This window comes from Cinclus cinclus, chromosome 3 (assembly GCF_963662255.1).
Source record: "Cinclus cinclus chromosome 3, bCinCin1.1, whole genome shotgun sequence".
NCBI classification, from domain to species: Eukaryota; Metazoa; Chordata; class Aves; order Passeriformes; family Cinclidae; genus Cinclus; species Cinclus cinclus.
This window is the reverse complement of record NC_085048.1, coordinates 116977066-116996909: the sequence shown is the minus strand read 5'-3', so window position 1 is coordinate 116996909 and position 19844 is coordinate 116977066. Positions and strand designations below refer to the sequence as shown.

Here is a 19844-nt window from a genome sequence, read left to right as displayed (position 1 = left end):
AAAGCCAGTAGAACCCACCAAAATCTGCACTACCCAGTGGAGATGTTTCTCTTCCTCTAAGAAAAACATATGGGAATTCCAGTTCAAAATTCTCCTGCTCACTCTCCTACAACGGTGGTGAAGCACTCATACAGGTCCCAACCTACACGGGTTTTTATTTAAACAGTCAACAGGGACTCTTTCCTGCTAGACTGCTGTTTATAGCTAGGATCAACGTAACTCTGAATAAGGAAATCCAGCACTTTTACCAGAACGGTGATAGAATTCATCAGTCACCCATGCTGAGGCTATGGCATGAAGGCAGGTGGCAAACCAGCTCTAACACTCAACTGCTATCAATAACATGAAGCCATTTGTATTTATTTATCTCTTGGGAAAACGCCAGAATCGAGTGGCGCAACCAAAAGCAGCAGAGAGGAAACTGGGGCTGTGTCGGGCTGCCAGAAGGAACAACTGCAACAAACTGCAGGGGAAACCCTCCCTGCTCCAGGCCGGGAGCAGGCGGCTACCTCGGCTATCACACCAACCAACACCCCGGGAAGGCTCACGCTGGACCGTCCCGAGGAGCCGGTCCCGGCGGCGGGACCCGTGCGGCGACACCGGAGCTGGCCGAGCCCCGCGCGGTCTGTGCCGCCACCTGGCGGCCCCGCCGGGACCGGCCCGCGGCTCCTCCGCCTGCCTGGGATGCACAAACCTCCTCCCTCCTCCTCCTCCTCCTCCTGCATGGGAGTCGGGACCGGCCCGCAGGGCTTCCCTCGCTTGTCAGGGACACACAGACCTGCTTCTGCAGGGAGAACCAGGAACTTCAGAGCTTCCCTGGGTTTTGGGGAAAGCTCCCTTTTTGTTCCCACTGCTCAGGGTCCCACTGCTCAGGTAGGGAAGTACCTGTATGGGATACCCGTAAGTTGGAGATCATTGCTCTGCACAGGCAGGAGCCCAGAAAAAATAAAGAGATTCTCAGTGCCACTATGTGTTTCTGGATTTGGAAGGAGCCTTAAAGAAAACACAGCTGAGCAAAAGAGGTTCTGCTTCTCATTGTATCAAACACTGTCCGAATTCCCAAGCACTGCCTGACTACAGCACAGGAGAGGTGGTCAGGGGCTCTCTGGATGCTTTTGCTGCTCCTGCACACCAGAATGGATGTGACCTCTGGGTAAGACAGCCTTTGTAACCAAGGCTAGGGACCTCTTGGATTCTGACCTTGTTCCTGCTTTTTTTTTTTCTCCTCAACTAAAATCTGTCTCCAGCAACTACAAAAACTCTGTAAAAACTTATAGAGTAACTCATTCTATATGCCTCAAACCAAAATGGTTACCCTCACCTCCTTCACAGGAAGTATCCCAAGGGAAAATCTGCAGTGAGGTTTGCTATTATTAGAACATTACCACCTCAGCACAATTAATTAGTACTGCAAATCTGCTAATAAGCTATTGAACCTCAAACAAAGAGGGGTAACAGAATGAGACTGTATCCTAATTGACCCCTGTTATTTCGTGGGGTCCATAACAGACACACACCTCCAAATGGAATGCTGTGCCAAGTGCTTTGAGTGCCCTAGGTCATTCTGCTGGGACACAGGACAAGGCCACACACAAAGGTGCAGATGGCAGTTCCTGGAGACTGACTGACCCTGTGACAGTCAACGGGACTCTGCGCACACCCATTCATCTCCCTGCACACTACACTGTGGGAATACAACCATTTTAACTTTTTTATTGTGTTTTTCATATCTTCCACCAGTACCATAGCCTTTAAAAAAAGTAGAGAAACCCTCCAAACCTCAGTAAACTTCCCAGTGTAAAAAGGCCACAAAATCCCTCTACTGTGAGCACAAGCACAGAGCTGCAAATTTGACTCTTGCCTGCAGGGCACAAACTCAAGGATGGCAGGATCTAGACAAGACACCAGCAAGAACCTTAAACACCAAAGTGGGTTTAGTGGGCTGCATTCTGGCACACTGCTGACATCTCACATTGCAGAGGCCAAATGGAGAGTAACTTCCAAAGGGATAGTTAAACACAGTATCAATTCACAGCTGCTTTTCCCCCTCTGTAAGCAGGGGAAGAGGGGACAGATTACCCTAATCTCCTCTCCCTGCCCCAGAACACGTTGCTAGGCAGGTGGCTGCGGACCACATCCACAGGGGAGTCTCCAAGGGCTCCACTCACTGTTACTATGGATGCCAGTGAAGCACAGAGGTGAATGCAGACGGAAGGGAGAGGCAGAGCTCCTTCTGCAAACAGAAATTAGCCGCACTCGTTATCTCCTGATGGACAGCACTGAAGGATGAATTTTATATCACCACTAATTTCAGAGGAAAACCACTTTCCCAGTTAATTTTCTAATAATAACAAAGCTAAAGCAATTTTTACTTTTTAGAACTAACTACCAAAATCCCAGACAAGATGGTAGCTCTTATCAGGACTATTGCTAATGGCCTAAGTGTCATTCCCAGTCACGCAAAAGAACATTTCTATTGACAATATCCAATGGCCATCAAACAAAAAAAAAAAAAAAAAAAAACAAAAAAACAAAACAAAAACATAAAACCCCGAAACTAGTTTAAACTGAAAAAAAAAAGACAAACATTAAAGACAACTGGAAGTAGGGATTCTCTGGTCTTATTTACTTCTTTTAGGTAACAGGCCTTCCTATTCAAGCTTTACTTGACTCTTCAGCATGAGATAATGAGAAAATTAAAAACAAGCTGGAAGAGACTCCAAGAAACCTGGAAACCACATGCACACCCTAAAATACACAGTGGTCTAATTCAGCCAGCAGATCACAGAATAAACATCACTGACAAAAACCAGCCTCCCTACATAGCTAACCAGCATTCAAAAAAAATACATCTTGTGATGAAACAGAACAAAACCAGCGTAATCCTAGAACTACCAATTTTGGTTATCACAGAAAACCAGAGCAGTCAAGCTAAACTACTGATGTTGCAAACCAAAGAAGGAAAATGCTTCAGCTTCCCCCAGCCTGACGTGCTCAGGGAAGCAGAAGTGAGGAGCTGCGTTACCTTGCTTGGCGCACGTACAGCCGTGGGTGACACCGATGCCTGGGGCATGCCAGCAAGGTGAAACCTCTCTCCATGGGTGAGCCTGGAACAGGCAGCATCTTTTCAAAGACATTCCCCATGTCCAGCTCTGAATGACTAAAACCTGTCAGGGGCAACAGAGAAATTTCGTTACACAAGCTTTAAACTAGCAGCAAAACTTTCTGAGGAAAATGGAGTTTCAAACTTAAACCACAGACAGTAAAATGCTCCAAGTCTTTTAAGTTAGGCAACGAGGCTGAAAGGACAGCAGCATAAACATGTGAAAATAATCACCAAAGTCATCTAATTAATCCAGCATTCCAAATCTGAATCAACTTCAAAGCAATCAGAAACTGGTAGAATCCAATCCCTATAAAAAAAAATACAGCCTCTGTGCCTCTGGAGAAACTCTGTCAGGATTCACAAAGCTGAAAGAAAGCTGATGTTGGTTGCCAGAGTGGATTTGACAAAACTCCTCATTCAAGCCCTGTTTTCTGTAGTTGACACACCACTACAGTCTTTCAATGAGACTTGGAACCAATATGTCTAGAAGCCAGCAGTTCAGCAAAATCCCCCCTCCCTTCTCAGCTCCATTAAGTGCATTCTTGGTTTATTAGTCTGAATTCAGGACCAAAATTCCAAGTCTGGAGCTGTTCTCCGATTAACATGTGTATTCTCTACCTTTGTACCTCTGTTCTAAAAGAATTAATCAGAGTTTCTTTCCATGCCTCCAGCAGCCCCTCTGAGCCTCAGTGTCCTCTCCCAACCTGTGCTGGCTTGGCTAACTAAGAGAAAGCGCCCAGTTTCAAATCTCTTGACTCAATTCAAGCAGAAATTTTCACAAAACTTGTAGAGATTGATTTTTGAAAACCCTGTATCTGGCAAATTTAAAGACTGAAGGGCAAAGATAGACTGCTGAACTGCTGCTGGAGTGACCATGGAGCCACAGGTACCTCTTGCACATGGGCTCTTCAAAGATACTTTTAGATTATGTTTTCCACATGTCTAGAAACTGGTAACTGTTCTCAGTATCAATAAAAGAACACCACAATGAGCTCACAGTGCATATTAATTAGGTTGACAATTGCTCTCACTTCAAGAATAAAACAGTATTAAATTCTTACCTAACTTCTCCTCAGGTGGAATAAAGGAAAGTATAAACTGCAGTTCTGGTAGTAAGATGAAAGCACTCCTGGACAAATAACAAACATATTCAGTCTTTCATCATTATACCCATCAACGACAGATAACAGCTAGTTTTTTAATATATACATTTTTTTATTCTCCATTGTCTCTAACCTTCCTTCCTAAGTCCACAGAGCTCAACAATTACAACATTTCTGACAAACAATACCACATGAAATTTATCTGAGTAATTTTGACTGGTTTTTCATACCTCATTTCTTTCAGATATCCCAACGTTTGCTTTTCAAACATCCTCTTTTTAATAGCAGTTTCCCAATGGTGAAATATTTAAGACACCAGGCCTTTGCTGGCAGATCTCTGACATGGCATCTGGATGAGATGGCTTGATTTGACAAACGTCCCTTGACAGCAGGAGAGGGCACATGCTTCACTACCCAAGGCTACACAGGGACTCACCTAACAATTTCTTGGGAACATCCAGCTGCATAGTCTTCCTTTGCCACTAAGAGATGCATGAAGAGCGTGTTCAAAGGCTACAAAATGAGGAATAAAAGTCTACACACCATGCAGCTCATGTTTATTCCATCAGCCCAAGTATTAGTCCATAGACATTTCCCATATACACGATCTGCACTCATGGAGCACCAAAATATACATGACTTCAAAGCATGTGTGGGCAAAGCCATGTAACTAAAGTGCTCTATATAATTTTGTGCTTCTGCAACATTTTGTCTTTCTACTCAGTTTACTATTGTTTGGCTGCAATATACACTGTACACTTCATATTGAACAGTACTAACTCTTGACTAACAACATTGAACACATGTCTGACAAAGATATTCTTTTTAGGTATTAAAAAACCCCTCAAATCAAAAGCGCACCTGCTTCTTATAATCCTAAAGTGTTTTTTCTTTAAAGGTAGCAACAAAAACTACACATTTTAAGATAAGACACAGGAACACCAAGCAGAAACAGGGCAAACTAACAGACACCTTCACGTTATGCACCTCCAGTGAACACAGAAAACCCCTGTGCTGGAATGGCAAGGGCTATTAAATCTGCTGTTCCCTGGTATCTTAATTACAAGTGCAGGGACAGTGAAGGTCTGCCTGTAGATAAAAGTACTTGAAATGGAAAACCTGAGATCTACTGAATAGCATAATAGTCAATTGAAACACCATAGCTAGAGGCACCAATAAACTTCAGCAATTTAAGAGCAAGAATGATTTCAAGAGAAGCTGCAGTACATTGACCAGCATCAGGACAACAAGCTATTGTAGCAAACATCAAAAGACATCCCTAAAAACTGGGCTGTTTATTTTTTAGAAGCAAAGGGAAGAAATTAAAAAAAAAAAAAAAAGTTACTGCTGAGGTCCGAGAGGACACCAGCAAACCAGACTTGAACTGTTTCTGAATAGTGCTGGTAACCAGTCAGTCCAGTAAAGCATCTTCACTTACTCATTTCTGCACACTCATTTCCCACTCCAGACCCTGAAATTATTTCTGTGCTGTAGGAAAAAGTCAACTAGACTCACAGAAATCCTATGTTCCGATGATCTCAGTTTTGACAAGCCCACCTGTATGGATTTAACCTGCAGTTTACCAGTGACATCTCATCAAAGTGTACCCCAGAAAACCTTCAGAGCTTCTGCCAATGCAGAAGCATAAAACACTGAACCTTCTATACCTACTTCAGCAAATAAATCCCACTCTAGAAAAATAAGAGCTCTGTTGTCTGTTGCAAGGTATTTTTCACTGGTTCTGATAGAATTTTATTCTTCTTTTGTTTTCACTGCGGGTGCCTGGACCAGATCCTGCAGAGCCACCAGAGAGCCCAAGGGAGGTCGGAACCCAGCAGAAGCCCCGGAGCAGGCTGCAGCTGTACCCTAATGAAGTGGCTGTGCCTGCCCACAAAGTGCCACTCAAGGGACAAACAAAAGAAAATGACAGGTGCTTTTTGTACACTCCTTCGGCTGTACTGAGGGTGCTTTCTTTACAATCGCACATTTTCAAACACTGTTTTTGTCAGTTTAACTCCAAACCATTGCTTCACATGGCAGAAGACCCTGGAGAGCTGATGAACAAAACACCCAGAGATAACTGCAGCACCGCCTAGACTTTATTACAGTGCGTGCTGCTCACTCTATGAGTGTTTGGGGTTTACATTTTCTGTATTTCCCAACAATCCCACAGTCTAGTTCCCAGCTGGACTCAGTGATGGAGGAGCACTGGAGTGCTAAACTTGTTAGGGACTGTTTCTAGTCCATAGATCCTACCAGAAACTCACAAGATCACCCAAGGAGCCCGTGTGAAAGGGACCAGCATGCAAAGCAAAGAGCAGCAGTCTTTCCACCAGCAAAGATGCCCATGTAAGCACAGGGGTTTCAGAAGCAATCCATCACCTTCTGCATCCTGAATGCCTCAAATCTACCAGAAAAAGACTGTAGATGCCCACATCTGTGTCCCATACCTGGGCCTTGAATGAGAACACAACAAAAAAATCACACCATTTACTTACAGTGCATTTATTGTTAGTGTAGTTTTTATGCAGGAATGATTCCCACTCAGCCTGATCAGTGATATTCCAATTTGGATAGTCCAGAAAGGCAGCATGGGCTAAAACCTCATTCTTCTCATTGCAGAGCGTCAAAGCAAGATTTGATAATTCTCTATGGAAACAATTTAAGGGTTCCCAGCATCAGGCCTCAATAAAACGTCATCATCCACATGCTAACTTGATATTGTTGTTTCAGTCCCACATACATGTGTTCCAACACCATAAAAATTCAGGTGGATTTTCAAATCCTCTACCGTGCTAGTAAATTTGCAAGACTTAAACAGTCCCTTCCATTTGTTTCTCCACACCTCTCTTGTTTTTTCCCCAAACCACTGTTATCACAGATTTTTGCCATTAAGGGGAAAAAAACCTAAGTGACCCACCAGTATTTGTCTGTCACACAGTATGTCTGTCTGCTGACAGTTTTATCAGATGCTATTCAACAGCATTTCTTCTGAGCTTTTACAAAAAGAAGCTGGTACAGAATTAAACCTCATCCACCATGGCAGGGACCCAGGTTTGCAGTAACATATGTGACAGACATCAAAGTAAATTTTCTTTCATTTTTAAGAAACAGCACAAAAAGTCATTACCTCACACCATGTCAAGGCTCAGAATGTTTTCTGCCATTTTAAGTGCAGTTGCCTGAAAGGTGATAACCTAGAACACTATTACTTACAAAAGGTAGGTGACATCAATCCTTCCAAAGAGATCTTCTGTGTCAGGGCTGAAGAGGCCGATAATGTCTGGGACATCGTGTGGCTCTGTCCTTCTGGCAGTGACCAGCTCTGTGTTTCCCCTCCAGGAGGTTATTGTGGCCATCCCAGGCTACACTGAGAACCAAGGAAAACACTGCTGCTCCAGCCATGCCCCAGCCCAGCACAGCCGCGGCAGGTGGGTTTTTATAACAACTCCAAGTTGGGGCAGCTCCTATGGATTTGGGTGCCTGGCTCCTACATACCTCCACACAGACAGGCACTCTCTGTACAGTGCACACCTGAAATGCAGCAGGCAATCGCTCCTATTGGCTGGGTCCTACAGAGAAAATTAATTGTTTTAATAGGCTACAGCTGCTTTCCTATTTACTCATTTGCATGCTAACCAGCTCATCACCAAGAACTTCAAACTCAAAGCTTTCAGTGGCAGGCTCAGCTGTGGGCAGTCAGGGGAACCAGGCTGGAGGCTCAGCTGCAAACAACCAGGGCAACGAGATCCCGATTAAGCAGCAGCTTCAGGTGAATTAAATGTACTTTGTCCAAAACTGCTCCTCAAGGTCAACAACAAGGCTTAAATTTCAGAAGGAACTCAAAGTTCTGTGGCTATATAAAGTTGTACTTCTTTCCTACACAGGAAGGGGAAAAAAAAAACAACACCCCACAAACAAACAACAAACAGTGGGTTCTTTTGTGGTTCTGCATTGACAAAGCGTGCCAGGCACAGCTTCAGAACTCAGCTTCTCAGGCAGCAGCTCCTAAAAACACCTGTGCCCAGCCCCTCGGCTCTAAGACCTCCCAGCTGCGTGCCTCTGCTCACTGCTGCAGCCTCCGGTGACCCAGCCAACCAACAGGCACATGAAATAAAACGACAATTTCTTAAAGATATATGCAAAATACAGCAGTACTAAACAAACAAACAAAAAAAAAAGTCTAAACCAGCACGCCTAGAACAGCAGAGCCATTCCACCACTGCCAAACACAACCGTCCCTTCTGACAGTGACTCAACTTATGAGGCACCGCACTCCCCAGCTAAAAAGGAAAACCAAAAGAAATGCAGATTTTCGAACCTTTTAAATAGAGATAGAGTTACAGTGTTTATCTTTCACAGACAAACAAAACATTCCAGCGCCAGCGCGGGTGGTGAAATTAACCCGAATAACACATCCCCTACAAACACGCGTCAACTTCAAACGGGAGAACTAACAACAACTTGAAAGGGCCGTCCATCGGCTGAGGCTTAGCACTACGATGACTTCAGCTGGGGAAAAACGTTTGCCGCATTTTCACACCCAGTAAACGCAAAAAAAATATACTTCACCAGCTCCCCTAAACACTCCCGCAGTCTGCAGGGAGCGAAAAACAGCACTTACACGAAAACGGTACGTTTTTACTATGAGGAAATCCGCTGTCCCTGCAACAACTCCCGCATTCGCCCCACAGAGCAGCAGAACAAGCACAAGAAGGCGCTTCCTTCCCGAACTTGGAGCGGCTCCCTCCGGCTCTTCGTACAAACGCTCTATTGAAGGACAGCTAAGACTCCACGCGGGCTTTTGTTGGTGGTTGTGGTGGTGATGGCCCGAAACGCACCGAGCGCGTCCGTACCTAGACATGAGGGCTGCGAGGAGCTGCGGGCGGCTCCTGACGGCCACCCCAGGTGGGTTTGGGGCCGGGCTGGGCCGGGCCGGGCCGGGGGCGGTGCCGCGGCGTGGGGCGGAGGCTGGGCACAGGAGCTGGACACTGGGACTGGGCACAGGAGCTGGACACGGGAGCTGGGCACTGGGGCTGGGCACGGGAGCTGGACACTGGGACTGGGCACAGGAGCTGGACACGGGAGCTGGGCACCGGGGCTGGACACGGGAGCTGGACACAGGGGTTGGACACCGGAGCTGTCCGCGGACACCCCCGGGCGGCCTCACGGACCGCGGGAGCGAGCGGCCCCCACACGCGGACGGACCCAGACCGCCCGAGCCGCGCTCACCTGCCGCGTCCCCGGAGCGGAGCGGAGCGGTCGCGGGCCGTCCCAAGGACCGGACAGACGGGACAGATGGAACCGATGAGGCCACGGGCGGTCCCACCACCACCAGCACCGCCGGGGAGGGGGTGGGGGGAACGCGTCGCCGTTACCGCGGCAATGACGCCGGGGCGGGGCTGCGTGAGGTCAGGGGTGGCGGGGCGGGGCCTGCGCACACAGCGGCGGCAAGATGGCGTCTACGGCGGCCGGGAAGCAGCGCATCCCCAAAGTGGCGAAGGTGGGTGACGGGGAGCGCCGTGGGGACCCTTCGGGAACCTCCCCGGCACTCCTCGATCCCCCCTCGCCCCGGCCCGGCGGGTCCCGGCCCCGCCCGCGGCGGGCTCCGCGCGTAGCGAGGCGCCGGGGCGAAGGGAGCGTCCCGGTGCTGCGTTAGGAAAGGGGAACCGAGCCCCTCCTTGCGTTTGCCTTGCAGGTGAAGAACAAGGCACCCGCCGAAGTTCAGATCACAGCCGAGCAGCTGCTGAGAGAGGCAAAGGAGAGGGAGCTCGAGCTTCTCCCGCCGCCTCCGCAGCAGAAGATCACAGATGTTGAAGAGCTAAACGACTATAAACTTCGAAAGAGAAAGGTACGCTAAAAAAAAAAAAAGAAACAAAACCAGGTTTAGTCTCGAAACTCACGTAAAGTACTAAAATTTCAATGTTTTTAACTTCAACAAGATGTAGTCTGTGTTTTTTACGGACTTTCCAGGTGGCCATCAGTTCTTTAAAACCCCTTTTTCATGCTACCCTTTAGCAGAACCTGTAATTTACAGACGTGTTGCTTGACAAAATCTGGTAGTAAGCAACATCTCTCCTGTGCCCACGTTCACAACACTGCAAGGGTAATTATTTACTCAATTAATAGGTGTTTTCTCCATTACCACCATTATCTGGCCAGCCACTGTAAAAGACCACGAACAAAGAAAGTAAATAACATTACAGTAATGCTGAGTTATCAATCTTCTTTTAAAATAATTGCTTTGCTTGTGCAGATTTCCCCATGGTTTTGCTTGACTTTTTGCTTTGAAAATGCCTAAGCAAAGCAAGCATATTCCTAATGGTTATGTTATAATAATCCCCCCTTAAGCCATTTTTTATTTGAATGGTCTGCAGAATGATTTCTGACTTACAGATATAATTTTCTCCTCAGACTTTTGAAGATAACATAAGAAAGAACAGGACTGTTATCAGTAACTGGATAAAGTACGCACAATGGGAGGAAAGCCTGAAGGAAATCCAGAGGTAAGGATGATGAAGGCATCTCTTAGGAGCCTTTTTAGACACACCACGGTCTGGGGGGGGGCACATTTGACCCGGCCTGTACTTGTGTTTTCCAGAGCCCGTTCCATTTACGAGCGTGCCCTGGATGTGGACTACAGGAACGTCACCCTCTGGCTGAAGTATGCCGAGATGGAGATGAAGAACCGCCAGGTCAACCACGCCCGCAACATCTGGGACCGGGCCATCACCACGCTGCCCAGGGTCAACCAGTTCTGGTATGGTGGCAGAGCAGGGAGCCCCCCTGCTGGCCCCAAAGACCCCACAGCATTCGGCTGTTCTGGGGTTATGCAGATTATCCTGTTTCTCCAAGTCTTCAGGCTAGTCTGGGAAAAAAAAAAAAAAAAAAAAAAGAAGGCTGAAGTTTTGGAAAGGTTTTTACTTTTTAAGCAGCAAGAGCCTTGGGAGAGATAGATGTTTGTGTGCCTGGATGCTGCCGCTCACTTCTGTGCCTACAGGCTTTTCTGGGGTGGGAGGAAATAGGGGAGGGAAGCTCAGGGATGCCCTTCAGAAGAGCTGCAGAAATCCCTGAATGGACGTGTTCACCATGTGATTGCAGAAACTCAGTCTCCTCTCCCCAGGTACAAGTACACGTACATGGAGGAGATGCTGGGGAATGTTGCTGGGTCACGCCAAGTGTTTGAACGGTGGATGGAGTGGCAGCCAGAGGAGCAAGCCTGGCATTCCTACATCAACTTTGAGCTGAGATACAAGGAGGTGGACAGAGCACGAAGCATTTATGAGAGATATATCCTTTCTATTGTTTTGTGACTCCTGTCCGGGTTAAGGCCTCTGTTCTTTTATTTCCTTCCCAAGTATTCCATGTCCAGTAATGTCCCTGTGCTCCTTTTTGCTGTGGTGTGCTGGGAATGAGCCAGCAGAAGCATGTTTAGGGAAAGCCTCCAGATTCAGTGCAGTGGCTGCAGGTTCTGCAACAACAGTGCCTGTTTAACTGCAGTATTCATGCACCCAGCTCTTTTGCAGCCATCATTGGTTTCAGGTTTCTCCTCAGATTTTCCCTGACCCTTGTCCCTTTTTAAGTTCTCAGCAAGGCGCGAAGCCTTTGCACGCTTAGACCCGTCAGTGCCTCCTTCCCAGCTGCACTTACTGTTCCCCGTGTGTTCCATCCTGAGAGATGTTTGATGTTGTTGTCTCTTTAACAAGAGCTGCACTTGTGCTGGTTCACCCCGACGTGAAGAACTGGATCAAGTACGCACGCTTCGAGGAGAAGCACAGCTACTTTGCCCACGCCAGGAAGGTGTACGAGAGGGCGGTGGAGTTCTTCGGAGAGGAGCACATGGACGAGCACTTGTACGTGGCTTTTGCCAAGTTTGAGGAGAACCAGAAAGAGGTAGGATCTTCTCGAATGTGCGTCTGAGTCATGCCAAGACATCTTGAATATCAAAGCTTAATGCATTTAACCTGCAATATTTGTAGTTCCCAGCGCCTCTCTGATTTAGGGAGATGGTGTTTTGCTCACCTCTAGTTGCCTTTTGGTGACAGCACTAAAATGTGCTCTAAGGGAGACCTGCCAAGCCCAAGACCAGCAGCAATGGCTCAAACCTGTATCCTCAGACTGGAGAGTTTCTGAGAGGTTATAGGCCTGCATGATAGAAAACTGGATTGGTCCAGATGTTTTTCACAGTCTGTAAGGTTCCCAGGCTGTTAAGAAATTGAAGACATTCTGTGAACTCCAAATCACGACCTCTTAAATTGGTTTAAATATTCTAAACCTGTTGATGAATAAGAGATGCTGGGGGCTGGCATTTTCAGGTTTAATTTTTCCCTCTCAAAGTTTACTCTTCAGGGAGATCTGTGTTAGTCTTTTTCTAAAATAGTCACTTACATTGGGATGTCCCACAATTCTATATTCTATTAAATAGTGCCAAAATCTCATTGAAAAACTGCTTTGTAAGTATTTTAAAATTATATTTAATATTTTCAGTTTGAAAGAGTGAGAGTTATCTACAAGTATGCCTTGGATAGAATTCCAAAGCAGGATGCCCAGAATCTCTTCAAGAATTACACCATCTTTGAGAAGAAGTTTGGAGACAGGAGGGGAATCGAGGACATCATTGTCAGCAAGAGGAGATTCCAGTATGAGGAGGAGGTGAAGGTAGGTGGGACAGGTGCCCTCCAGGCTCACCATACAGCCAGCTGGTGCTTAAGGGACAGGAGTATTTTGTGATATCAAGGCTGATGAGTTTCACATTGCCCATGAAAGTCAGTCCAAAAAAACACCAAGGGAATGTTCATTTTGTTTCTGCTTTCTAATCCAGACTGTGCAGGTGACGGTTTTGGATTGAACTCAAGGCTTGGTACCTCTAGGGATAATGCAATTTAGCTTGTAGTTACTACTTCAGTTAGGGAATAGCCATTACAGGGCACCTCACCTGTGCATACATACCTTTTTGTGAGGAAGCAGCTGTGCCACACCTGTCTGCTGTTCAGTCCCCACTGCACACAAAGTCACTTCTAACCCAAAAGCTCCACCATAAGCATCCCTAAGACTGACAGTTCATGTTAATATTCCCGTGATCCATCTTAAAGGGGAAATTCTGCCTAAGTGGAGGGCGAGTCTGTGTTCATTCTAGTGACTGCAGTTTGTTTGCTGCTGCCCTGCCTCTGGCAGGCAAACCCCCACAACTACGACGCGTGGTTCGACTACCTGCGGCTGGTGGAGAGCGACACGGACGCCGAGACCGTGCGCGAGGTGTACGAGAGAGCCATCGCCAACGTGCCCCCCATCCAGGAGAAACGCCACTGGAAGAGGTACATCTACCTCTGGATTAACTATGCACTCTATGAGGAGCTGGAGGCAAAGGCAAGTGCTGACAATTCGGGGGGGCTTCTCTTTCCCTACAGTAAACAGCTGCTGGTGGTTAAAAGGGAAACCAATAACTGGGTGTTCTCTGTGTTACTAGTTTTGTGTAACATGCTCAAGGATTTGCTGTTTAAACGTAGAGAATTTTTCCTCTTCTGGTTTTCCCTCCCTGTGCATAAGGGAGGGGAAAAATCAAACTTGTTTTATTCCATTAATTCATTCAGAAATGCACTGGTAACAAAAGCAGGAGTAGGTATTCCTGGTGGCCCCGGCTGAACTGCCCATGGCAGACTGTTACCTGAACTTACAAAATAGTTCTGTAGGTAACAAAAATGGTTTGTGAAGCAGCCACGTTGCTGCTATGGAGGCCTTTGAGGCTGTGCAAGTACTTATTCTGTTTCCAGTCATGGAACATTAGAGCTGCTCTGAGTACAGAACACCTCTTCGTTGTCTGTTAAAGGAAGAGACATATTTTTAATCCCACAACCAGGACACTCCTTGTTTTATTATTGGCTTCCTAGTACTGAACCTTGCTTTGAAAAGGTGAGTCTTGCTGATTCAGAAGCTACCACCTTTGAATTGTGCACACTAAGTAGATAAGCATTCCTGATTCTAACCTGCTTGACTTAGATACTCTTCTGCAGTTTTGCAATCACTGCAGGATTCAAATTCAGCATAATCTCAGCAGTAAACAAAGTGTGTTTAATGCTGCCTGTTCTTGCAGGATGCAGAGCGAACCAGGCAGGTGTACCAGGCATGCCTTGAGCTCCTGCCCCACAAGAAGGTGAGGCTCCTCCAGCAGTTTGGCTTGAGTTTTGGATTAAAGTGCCATAGATAAGATCCTTTAGTTCTCTTCCCCCCCCCCCAACATTCAGGGGTGTAAGCAGCTGCTAACAGGTTTATGAAGGCTTTGCTTAAAACTTCCAAGTATCCCTTCCAGTTTCTCAAAACTGTCCACCTTCCAAAATGGATGAGGGAGGCTTTCAAACCACAGTGCAAGATGTCTATAATTTGCATCAGAGAGGGAAACTGCAGGGCAAGCATTGATGTCAGGATTCCCTCACACACACCAGACACAAGGGTTTTTCCAGTGTTTTCAAATTATTAAGTAGTTGCTAAGTAGACTGTAAGAAGATGAAATTACACATAGTCAGAAAATAGGGAAGGCCACTTAATTTTTGCTTGCTTGCATTCCTCCTGAGGCAGAATCCTTCCCAGCTGCTCACAGCTCAGTCTCTTGCAGTCTTTTTAGGCACTTGAGGCTCCTCTTATCTGGGTTAACACCTTTTATAGCATCCACTAGCCTCCATGGTCACCCCTGAGGCAGCTGCATTTTTTGAAACAGCTTTCCGGGAATGTCTTCCCCATTACAATTGGTCTTCAGGGCTGATTGATTGGGGTTTTGTGGGGGTTTTCTTTGCTTGTGAACTTTAACTAAAATATTCGTGGGGCCAAAGCCTTACAAATGCATTGCCTTGTAATGTCAGAAAATCCTTGTTCATGTTCTTCCTCTAGTTTGTCATTTATTGTGTCAGGTTAATCTCTAGTTATTAAGAGCTGATTAGCTATTAATTGATTCAGCAGTGGCTGATGTTTTTCTAATTGATGATTGGTTAAAAAACTATTTTCTCCGGTTTAAAAGAATTCTGTCCTGGCCATTTTTCCTTTCTCCCCAATATATTGTCCTATCATAGAGGTTATTTCAAACAATGAATTCTGAACCTTTCAGCAGGGAAATACTGAGATTAAATGAGATTAACTGCAGCAGCAGTCATATCTTGTATAGATAGAATGCTTTTTTTTTTTTTTGAGCAACGTGTACAGTATTATCTACTGACTTTCCCACCTAAACAGCACCTTTTCTTTTTCTTCCAGTTTACATTTGCCAAAATGTGGCTGCTATATGCACAGTTTGAAATTCGTCAGAAAAACCTCCCCCTTGCCAGAAGGGCTTTGGTAAGCTTTTGTCAGAGCCATAATTGACTTCACTAACTAATAGTAACACGGGAATAGCATTAAAAGATCTTAAATTGTCCTTTTTAAATTGCTGATTTAATCCACTTAAAATAAAGCATCAGAGAAGTCTGCAGGGGCCAGCATTTACTGTCACATATGATTTAAAAAGAAATGCAGCTTGTTCTGATGAATTAGCCCCGGGCAGAAACAGCAAAGCTCTCCTCTGAATGCAGGGCACCCACATCAGCTCAGTGCTCTTAAGAGTTCTTAGCTGCTGCTGATGGCTTACAGTGATACTTGTACTAACAATAGCATTTTAAAAAGCATTGGAGATGAATGGGAGGTTTGACTCTAGGATATTAGGACCTGCAAAACGGTGTGCTAGTCCCAGCTGCTGACAGAAGCAATCACAGGGACTTCAGGCAAGCTCAGGAGCTGCCCAGCAGGTTCACTCAGTGAATGTCGGCACCTAAAGGGACAGCAGGGTGTGATGGGGCAGCAAGAAATGGCATCTTTTGAAATTACAAACTTCCTTTCCTTTCAGTTCAGATATTCTTAGTAAGATCAGGAATAGCATCAGGCATTTTGAGAGAAAGCCAATGATGTTAGCAATTGAGGTGGTTTGACTTTCAAGAGCAAACTGATGGAATTTCCAGCCCAACGGTGATGGAGGGCACCTGGAGAAGAACTGAGCATATTCTGAAATAGCAGTGGCATCTGTAGAGCTGGAGCCATAGTGGTGATGAAGCTGATAATCCAAAGTGGTGGTTTCCTCTGTTTTTCATTAATTCCAAGATACTGAATGTGTAGGAACATTGTGCAGGAGAACTGTGGCAAGGGAATTCCATCTCAAATTGCCTCACACTGGTTTGAGGGAGCAGAAGCCACATTGCTTAGTAAACAATACTTGTCTATAGAAGTGACTCCAAGGCCAAGTTCTGTACAGCCTGCCTCAGGCATGCTCATTCTTAACTCTTGTTTTAAGAGATTACCAAACTAAGAATCCAGAATTGTCTCTCACAGCTTGGCTCAGGACAGTTTTTTACAGAGACTGAGGCATATCAGGAAGAAAATACTTTGTAAAGATATAATTCTCCACCTGTCCATTGCTGCCAGCCAGCAGGCAGGGGTGGGCAGCCCTTCTCTGTGCCAGGAGGAACAGTGTGGTTTGTTTGGCATCATATGTTCTATGAGATGATTGGGAACTGGTTACCTGGCAAGCTGGCCCAGACTGGTACTGTGCTTTCTTCAGGTGCTCAGCTGATGAGCCAGGCTAGTTTCCACTCACACTCCATGGGGAGACCACATTATGTAAAAGAATGACAAGTGAAGGATGTTTTCTGCTTCCCAGGCTCTTGGTGTTTATGGATTCACATTTGTTCCACAAACACGGGTTGAATTTATTGCTGGCCCTGAACAAGCTGAATAAACAGTGCAAAAAAATGAGTTGTGGTTCAAAAACTTAGAAAATCGAGTGGGGGTTTTGTTTTCCTGCATGATCACTAAGGGTTTGTTTGTTGTTGGATTTTTTATTTATTTATTTATTTTTTACTTAACAGGGGACTTCCATAGGTAAATGTCCAAAAAACAAACTGTTTAAAGGTTATATCGAGCTGGAGTTACAGCTGCGTGAATTTGACCGTTGCCGAAAGCTGTATGAAAAGTTCCTGGAGTTTGCACCAGAAAACTGCACGTCCTGGATCAAGTTTGCTGAGCTGGAGACCATCCTTGGGGACATAGACCGGGCCCGGGCCATCTACGAGCTGGCTATCGGCCAGCCCCGGCTGGACATGCCTGAGGTGAGGAGGGGGGGACTGGTTTCAAGGTGTTTATTGCCCAGTGTGGCTGATGAACATGCAGATAACCCACCAGATGAAACATGAGGTGAAAGCTGATGGGCACCAGCTTTGGTGCTGCTCAGCCCTAATCCCAGCCCGTGCTGCCAGTGAACACTCTGATCCCTGAACCTTTCCTCCGGGAAATTTCACCTCTGTCTGTTCCCTTCCTCTCCCGGTGTGCTCGGAATGAACATGGTGGGAGACTTCTCTGTTGCAGGTGCTTTGGAAATCCTACATTGACTTTGAGATTGAGCAAGAGGAGTATGAGAAGACCAGGAACCTTTACCGGCGGTTGCTGCAGCGCACCCAGCACGTCAAGGTGTGTGTGGGCACCTGGGACACAGAGCCCATGAGCAGGGAAAGCCTGGGCTGCCTTGGCTCAGTCTGCCCAGGTCCAGGCCCGTGCCTGACCTCTGAAGGGGGGAGGGAAGTTCCTGAATTGCAGGAGCATCCAGGGGTAGGACAGTTTGGATGGATGGAGATGAGAGATCTCTGAAGGCAGGTCTTGGAACCTGTGGTTTATTGCAAAGGGCGTGGGTGAAAGGGCCCTGCTTGGAGCTGCCACCCACAGCTTGGAGCAGGCACCAGAGAGCAAGGGAGTAAGAGTAAGAGCAATAGTGAAAGGAAGGGTAAGAGAGTAAAAAGTAAGAGGTAAGAGCTGAGAGATCGAGGTTCCCATTACAATACAATAAATCTTCTTCTGTGCTGAATATTCTAATTTTTGCTAACCAATCTAATACAAGGTACAAATCCTATAGCATTTACATACAGCCTATAGGAATCATTACATTACCATTCTCTGTTACACTTTAGACCCTAAAAACTCCTCTTTGGACCCCTTCTGCCAAGCTAGTAGGGTCTGCTCTGACCCTTGGAGCTGTCTGCAAGCAGAGGGAATTGTTCAGTCAAGAGGGGATTACTTTCAGCTGGCCATACTATTATTTTCAGTTGTTCAGTAACTAAGCTTTGGTATCTCAAAGATGGCTTTCATTTCAATCCCACTTACAGTTTCCATATTCTCAAAATCTTTTGCCAGGCAATCATATTTATAAGGTTTTCCTATTTCACCTTCCCCAACACTGAATTCCATACAGCAACAAACTATCTCGGGTAAAAGAATCTTTTGCGAGCAGCTTTGGGATCTTGGCTGCTAAAACACTGTGATTTTCCAGTGTCACTTGGTGCCGTCACTGACTAAATTCACACGGATTTGTCATGACTTGAAGCAACCCCAAGAAACCAATCCACGCGCCTTAGGTGCTGTCGCGTCCCGCCGTGTGAAACGAACGGATTTCCCGGGCACCCGCAGGCGTTTGCCGTGGTTTGGCCGCGTCGCTGTTGCTAACGAGTGCCCTGTCTCTGGTGCTCTGTGCCCGCAGGTGTGGATCAGCCTGGCACAGTTCGAGCTGTCTGCAGGCCGGGACGAGCGGCTGCCGCGCTGCCGCCAGGTCTACGAGGAGGCCAACAAGGCCATGCGTAGCTGCGAGGAGAAGGAGGAGAGGGTCATGCTGCTCGAGTCCTGGAGGAGCTTCGAGGAAGAGTTCGGCACCGACGCCACCAAGGAGAGGATAGACAAACTGATGCCTGAGAAAATAAAGAAGAGGAGGAAGCTGCAGGCCGAAGATGGGGTAAGGAAAAATGCTGGCGGTTGCGTTTTATGGAGGCGGCTGCTGGGCAGGGGATAGCAAAAACACGGGCTTTAATTTTCTATTATTTTTCTAATTTCCTTATTAGAGGCGCCTCCTAATAGCCAGCTTTAACATGCAAATCAAATTTGCTTTGTGGTGTTTTTCTCTCTAGTCTGATGCTGGATGGGAGGAGTACTATGATTATATTTTCCCAGAAGACACTGCCAATCAGCCCAACCTCAAACTCCTGGCTATGGCAAAGCTCTGGAAGAAGCAGCAGCAGGAGAGCGAAGCTGCAGCCATGGATCCTGACAAGGACATTGATGAAAGCCAGACTTAATACCTTGCCTTTTCCCTCCCCTTTCCTGGACCATTGTACAGTATTTTCATTATTGATAAATAAATGTGTTCAGAGAGTTTTGGTATTGCTGGCTTCAGATGGATTTTGTGTGGAAGACAAGCACTGTCGTGGGGTTGATTCCCTTTAGCAGTCCTGTGGGAGTCCATCAGCTAAAGGAGAGGTCCTGGGACCAGTGCAGGGGTCTGAAGCTGTCACCGGTGACAGGAGAACTGGGAAACCTGGGCAGTGACTTTGCTTTTAGCACGAGGCTCTGTCCAAGGCTCCCACAGCCTGTCCCAGCACTGCTCAAGGACATGAATGTGCCAGGGCAGCAGACCTTCCATCTTGAGTGAGAGAGAGGTCTCCAACCATCGTCCCTGATGAGTTTTCCAGTCATTCTGTTAAATGTAAGAAGGGTATTGTGAGAATAGCTGAAAAAAGACTCCTGTTGACCACAAGCTGACAACTTCCTATCCAAGGATGCTTTTATCCCGGAAAACTAAGGGG

At 46.5% G+C, this 19844-nt stretch overlaps 2 protein-coding genes across 2 annotated transcripts in view; one reads left to right on the top strand and one right to left on the bottom strand.

Moving 5' to 3' along the window:
* The window catches only part of CFAP61 (cilia and flagella associated protein 61), a 75853-nt gene extending 68285 nt beyond the window's left edge, over positions 1–7568 (bottom strand). The window contains 5 exon segments of the mRNA XM_062489516.1: positions 3026–3167; positions 4168–4235; positions 4646–4722; positions 6708–6858; positions 7426–7568. Of these exon segments, the coding sequence (XP_062345500.1) occupies positions 3026–3167; positions 4168–4235; positions 4646–4722; positions 6708–6858; positions 7426–7568 (581 nt within the window).
* Positions 7569–9637: 2069 nt separating this feature from the next.
* CRNKL1 (crooked neck pre-mRNA splicing factor 1) lies at positions 9638–19413 on the top strand. Its single transcript, XM_062490734.1, has 14 exons — positions 9638–9712; positions 9908–10060; positions 10624–10715; positions 10811–10969; positions 11333–11499; positions 11924–12102; positions 12697–12867; positions 13384–13575; positions 14300–14359; positions 15451–15531; positions 17091–17330; positions 17587–17688; positions 18749–18997; positions 19170–19413. The coding sequence occupies exons 1-14, from the start codon at positions 9665–9667 to the stop codon at positions 19335–19337; spliced, it is 2061 nt and encodes a 686-aa protein (XP_062346718.1). The 5' UTR covers positions 9638–9664; the 3' UTR covers positions 19338–19413.
* Positions 19414–19844: the final 431 nt, after the last annotated feature.

What these genes read in the sequence shown, in the direction of transcription:
- CRNKL1 (XM_062490734.1), top strand. Translation starts at nt 9,665, where the DNA reads ATGGCGTCTACGGCGGCCGGGAAGCAGCGCATCCCCAAAGTGGCGAAG. An exon ending in AGCCTGAAGGAAATCCAGAG is followed by an intron (nt 10,716 to 10,810) that starts GTAAGGATGATG and finishes TGTGTTTTCCAG; the next exon opens with AGCCCGTTCCATTTACGAGC. An exon ending in AGCTGCAGGCCGAAGATGGG is followed by an intron (nt 18,998 to 19,169) that starts GTAAGGAAAAAT and finishes TTTTCTCTCTAG; the next exon opens with TCTGATGCTGGATGGGAGGA.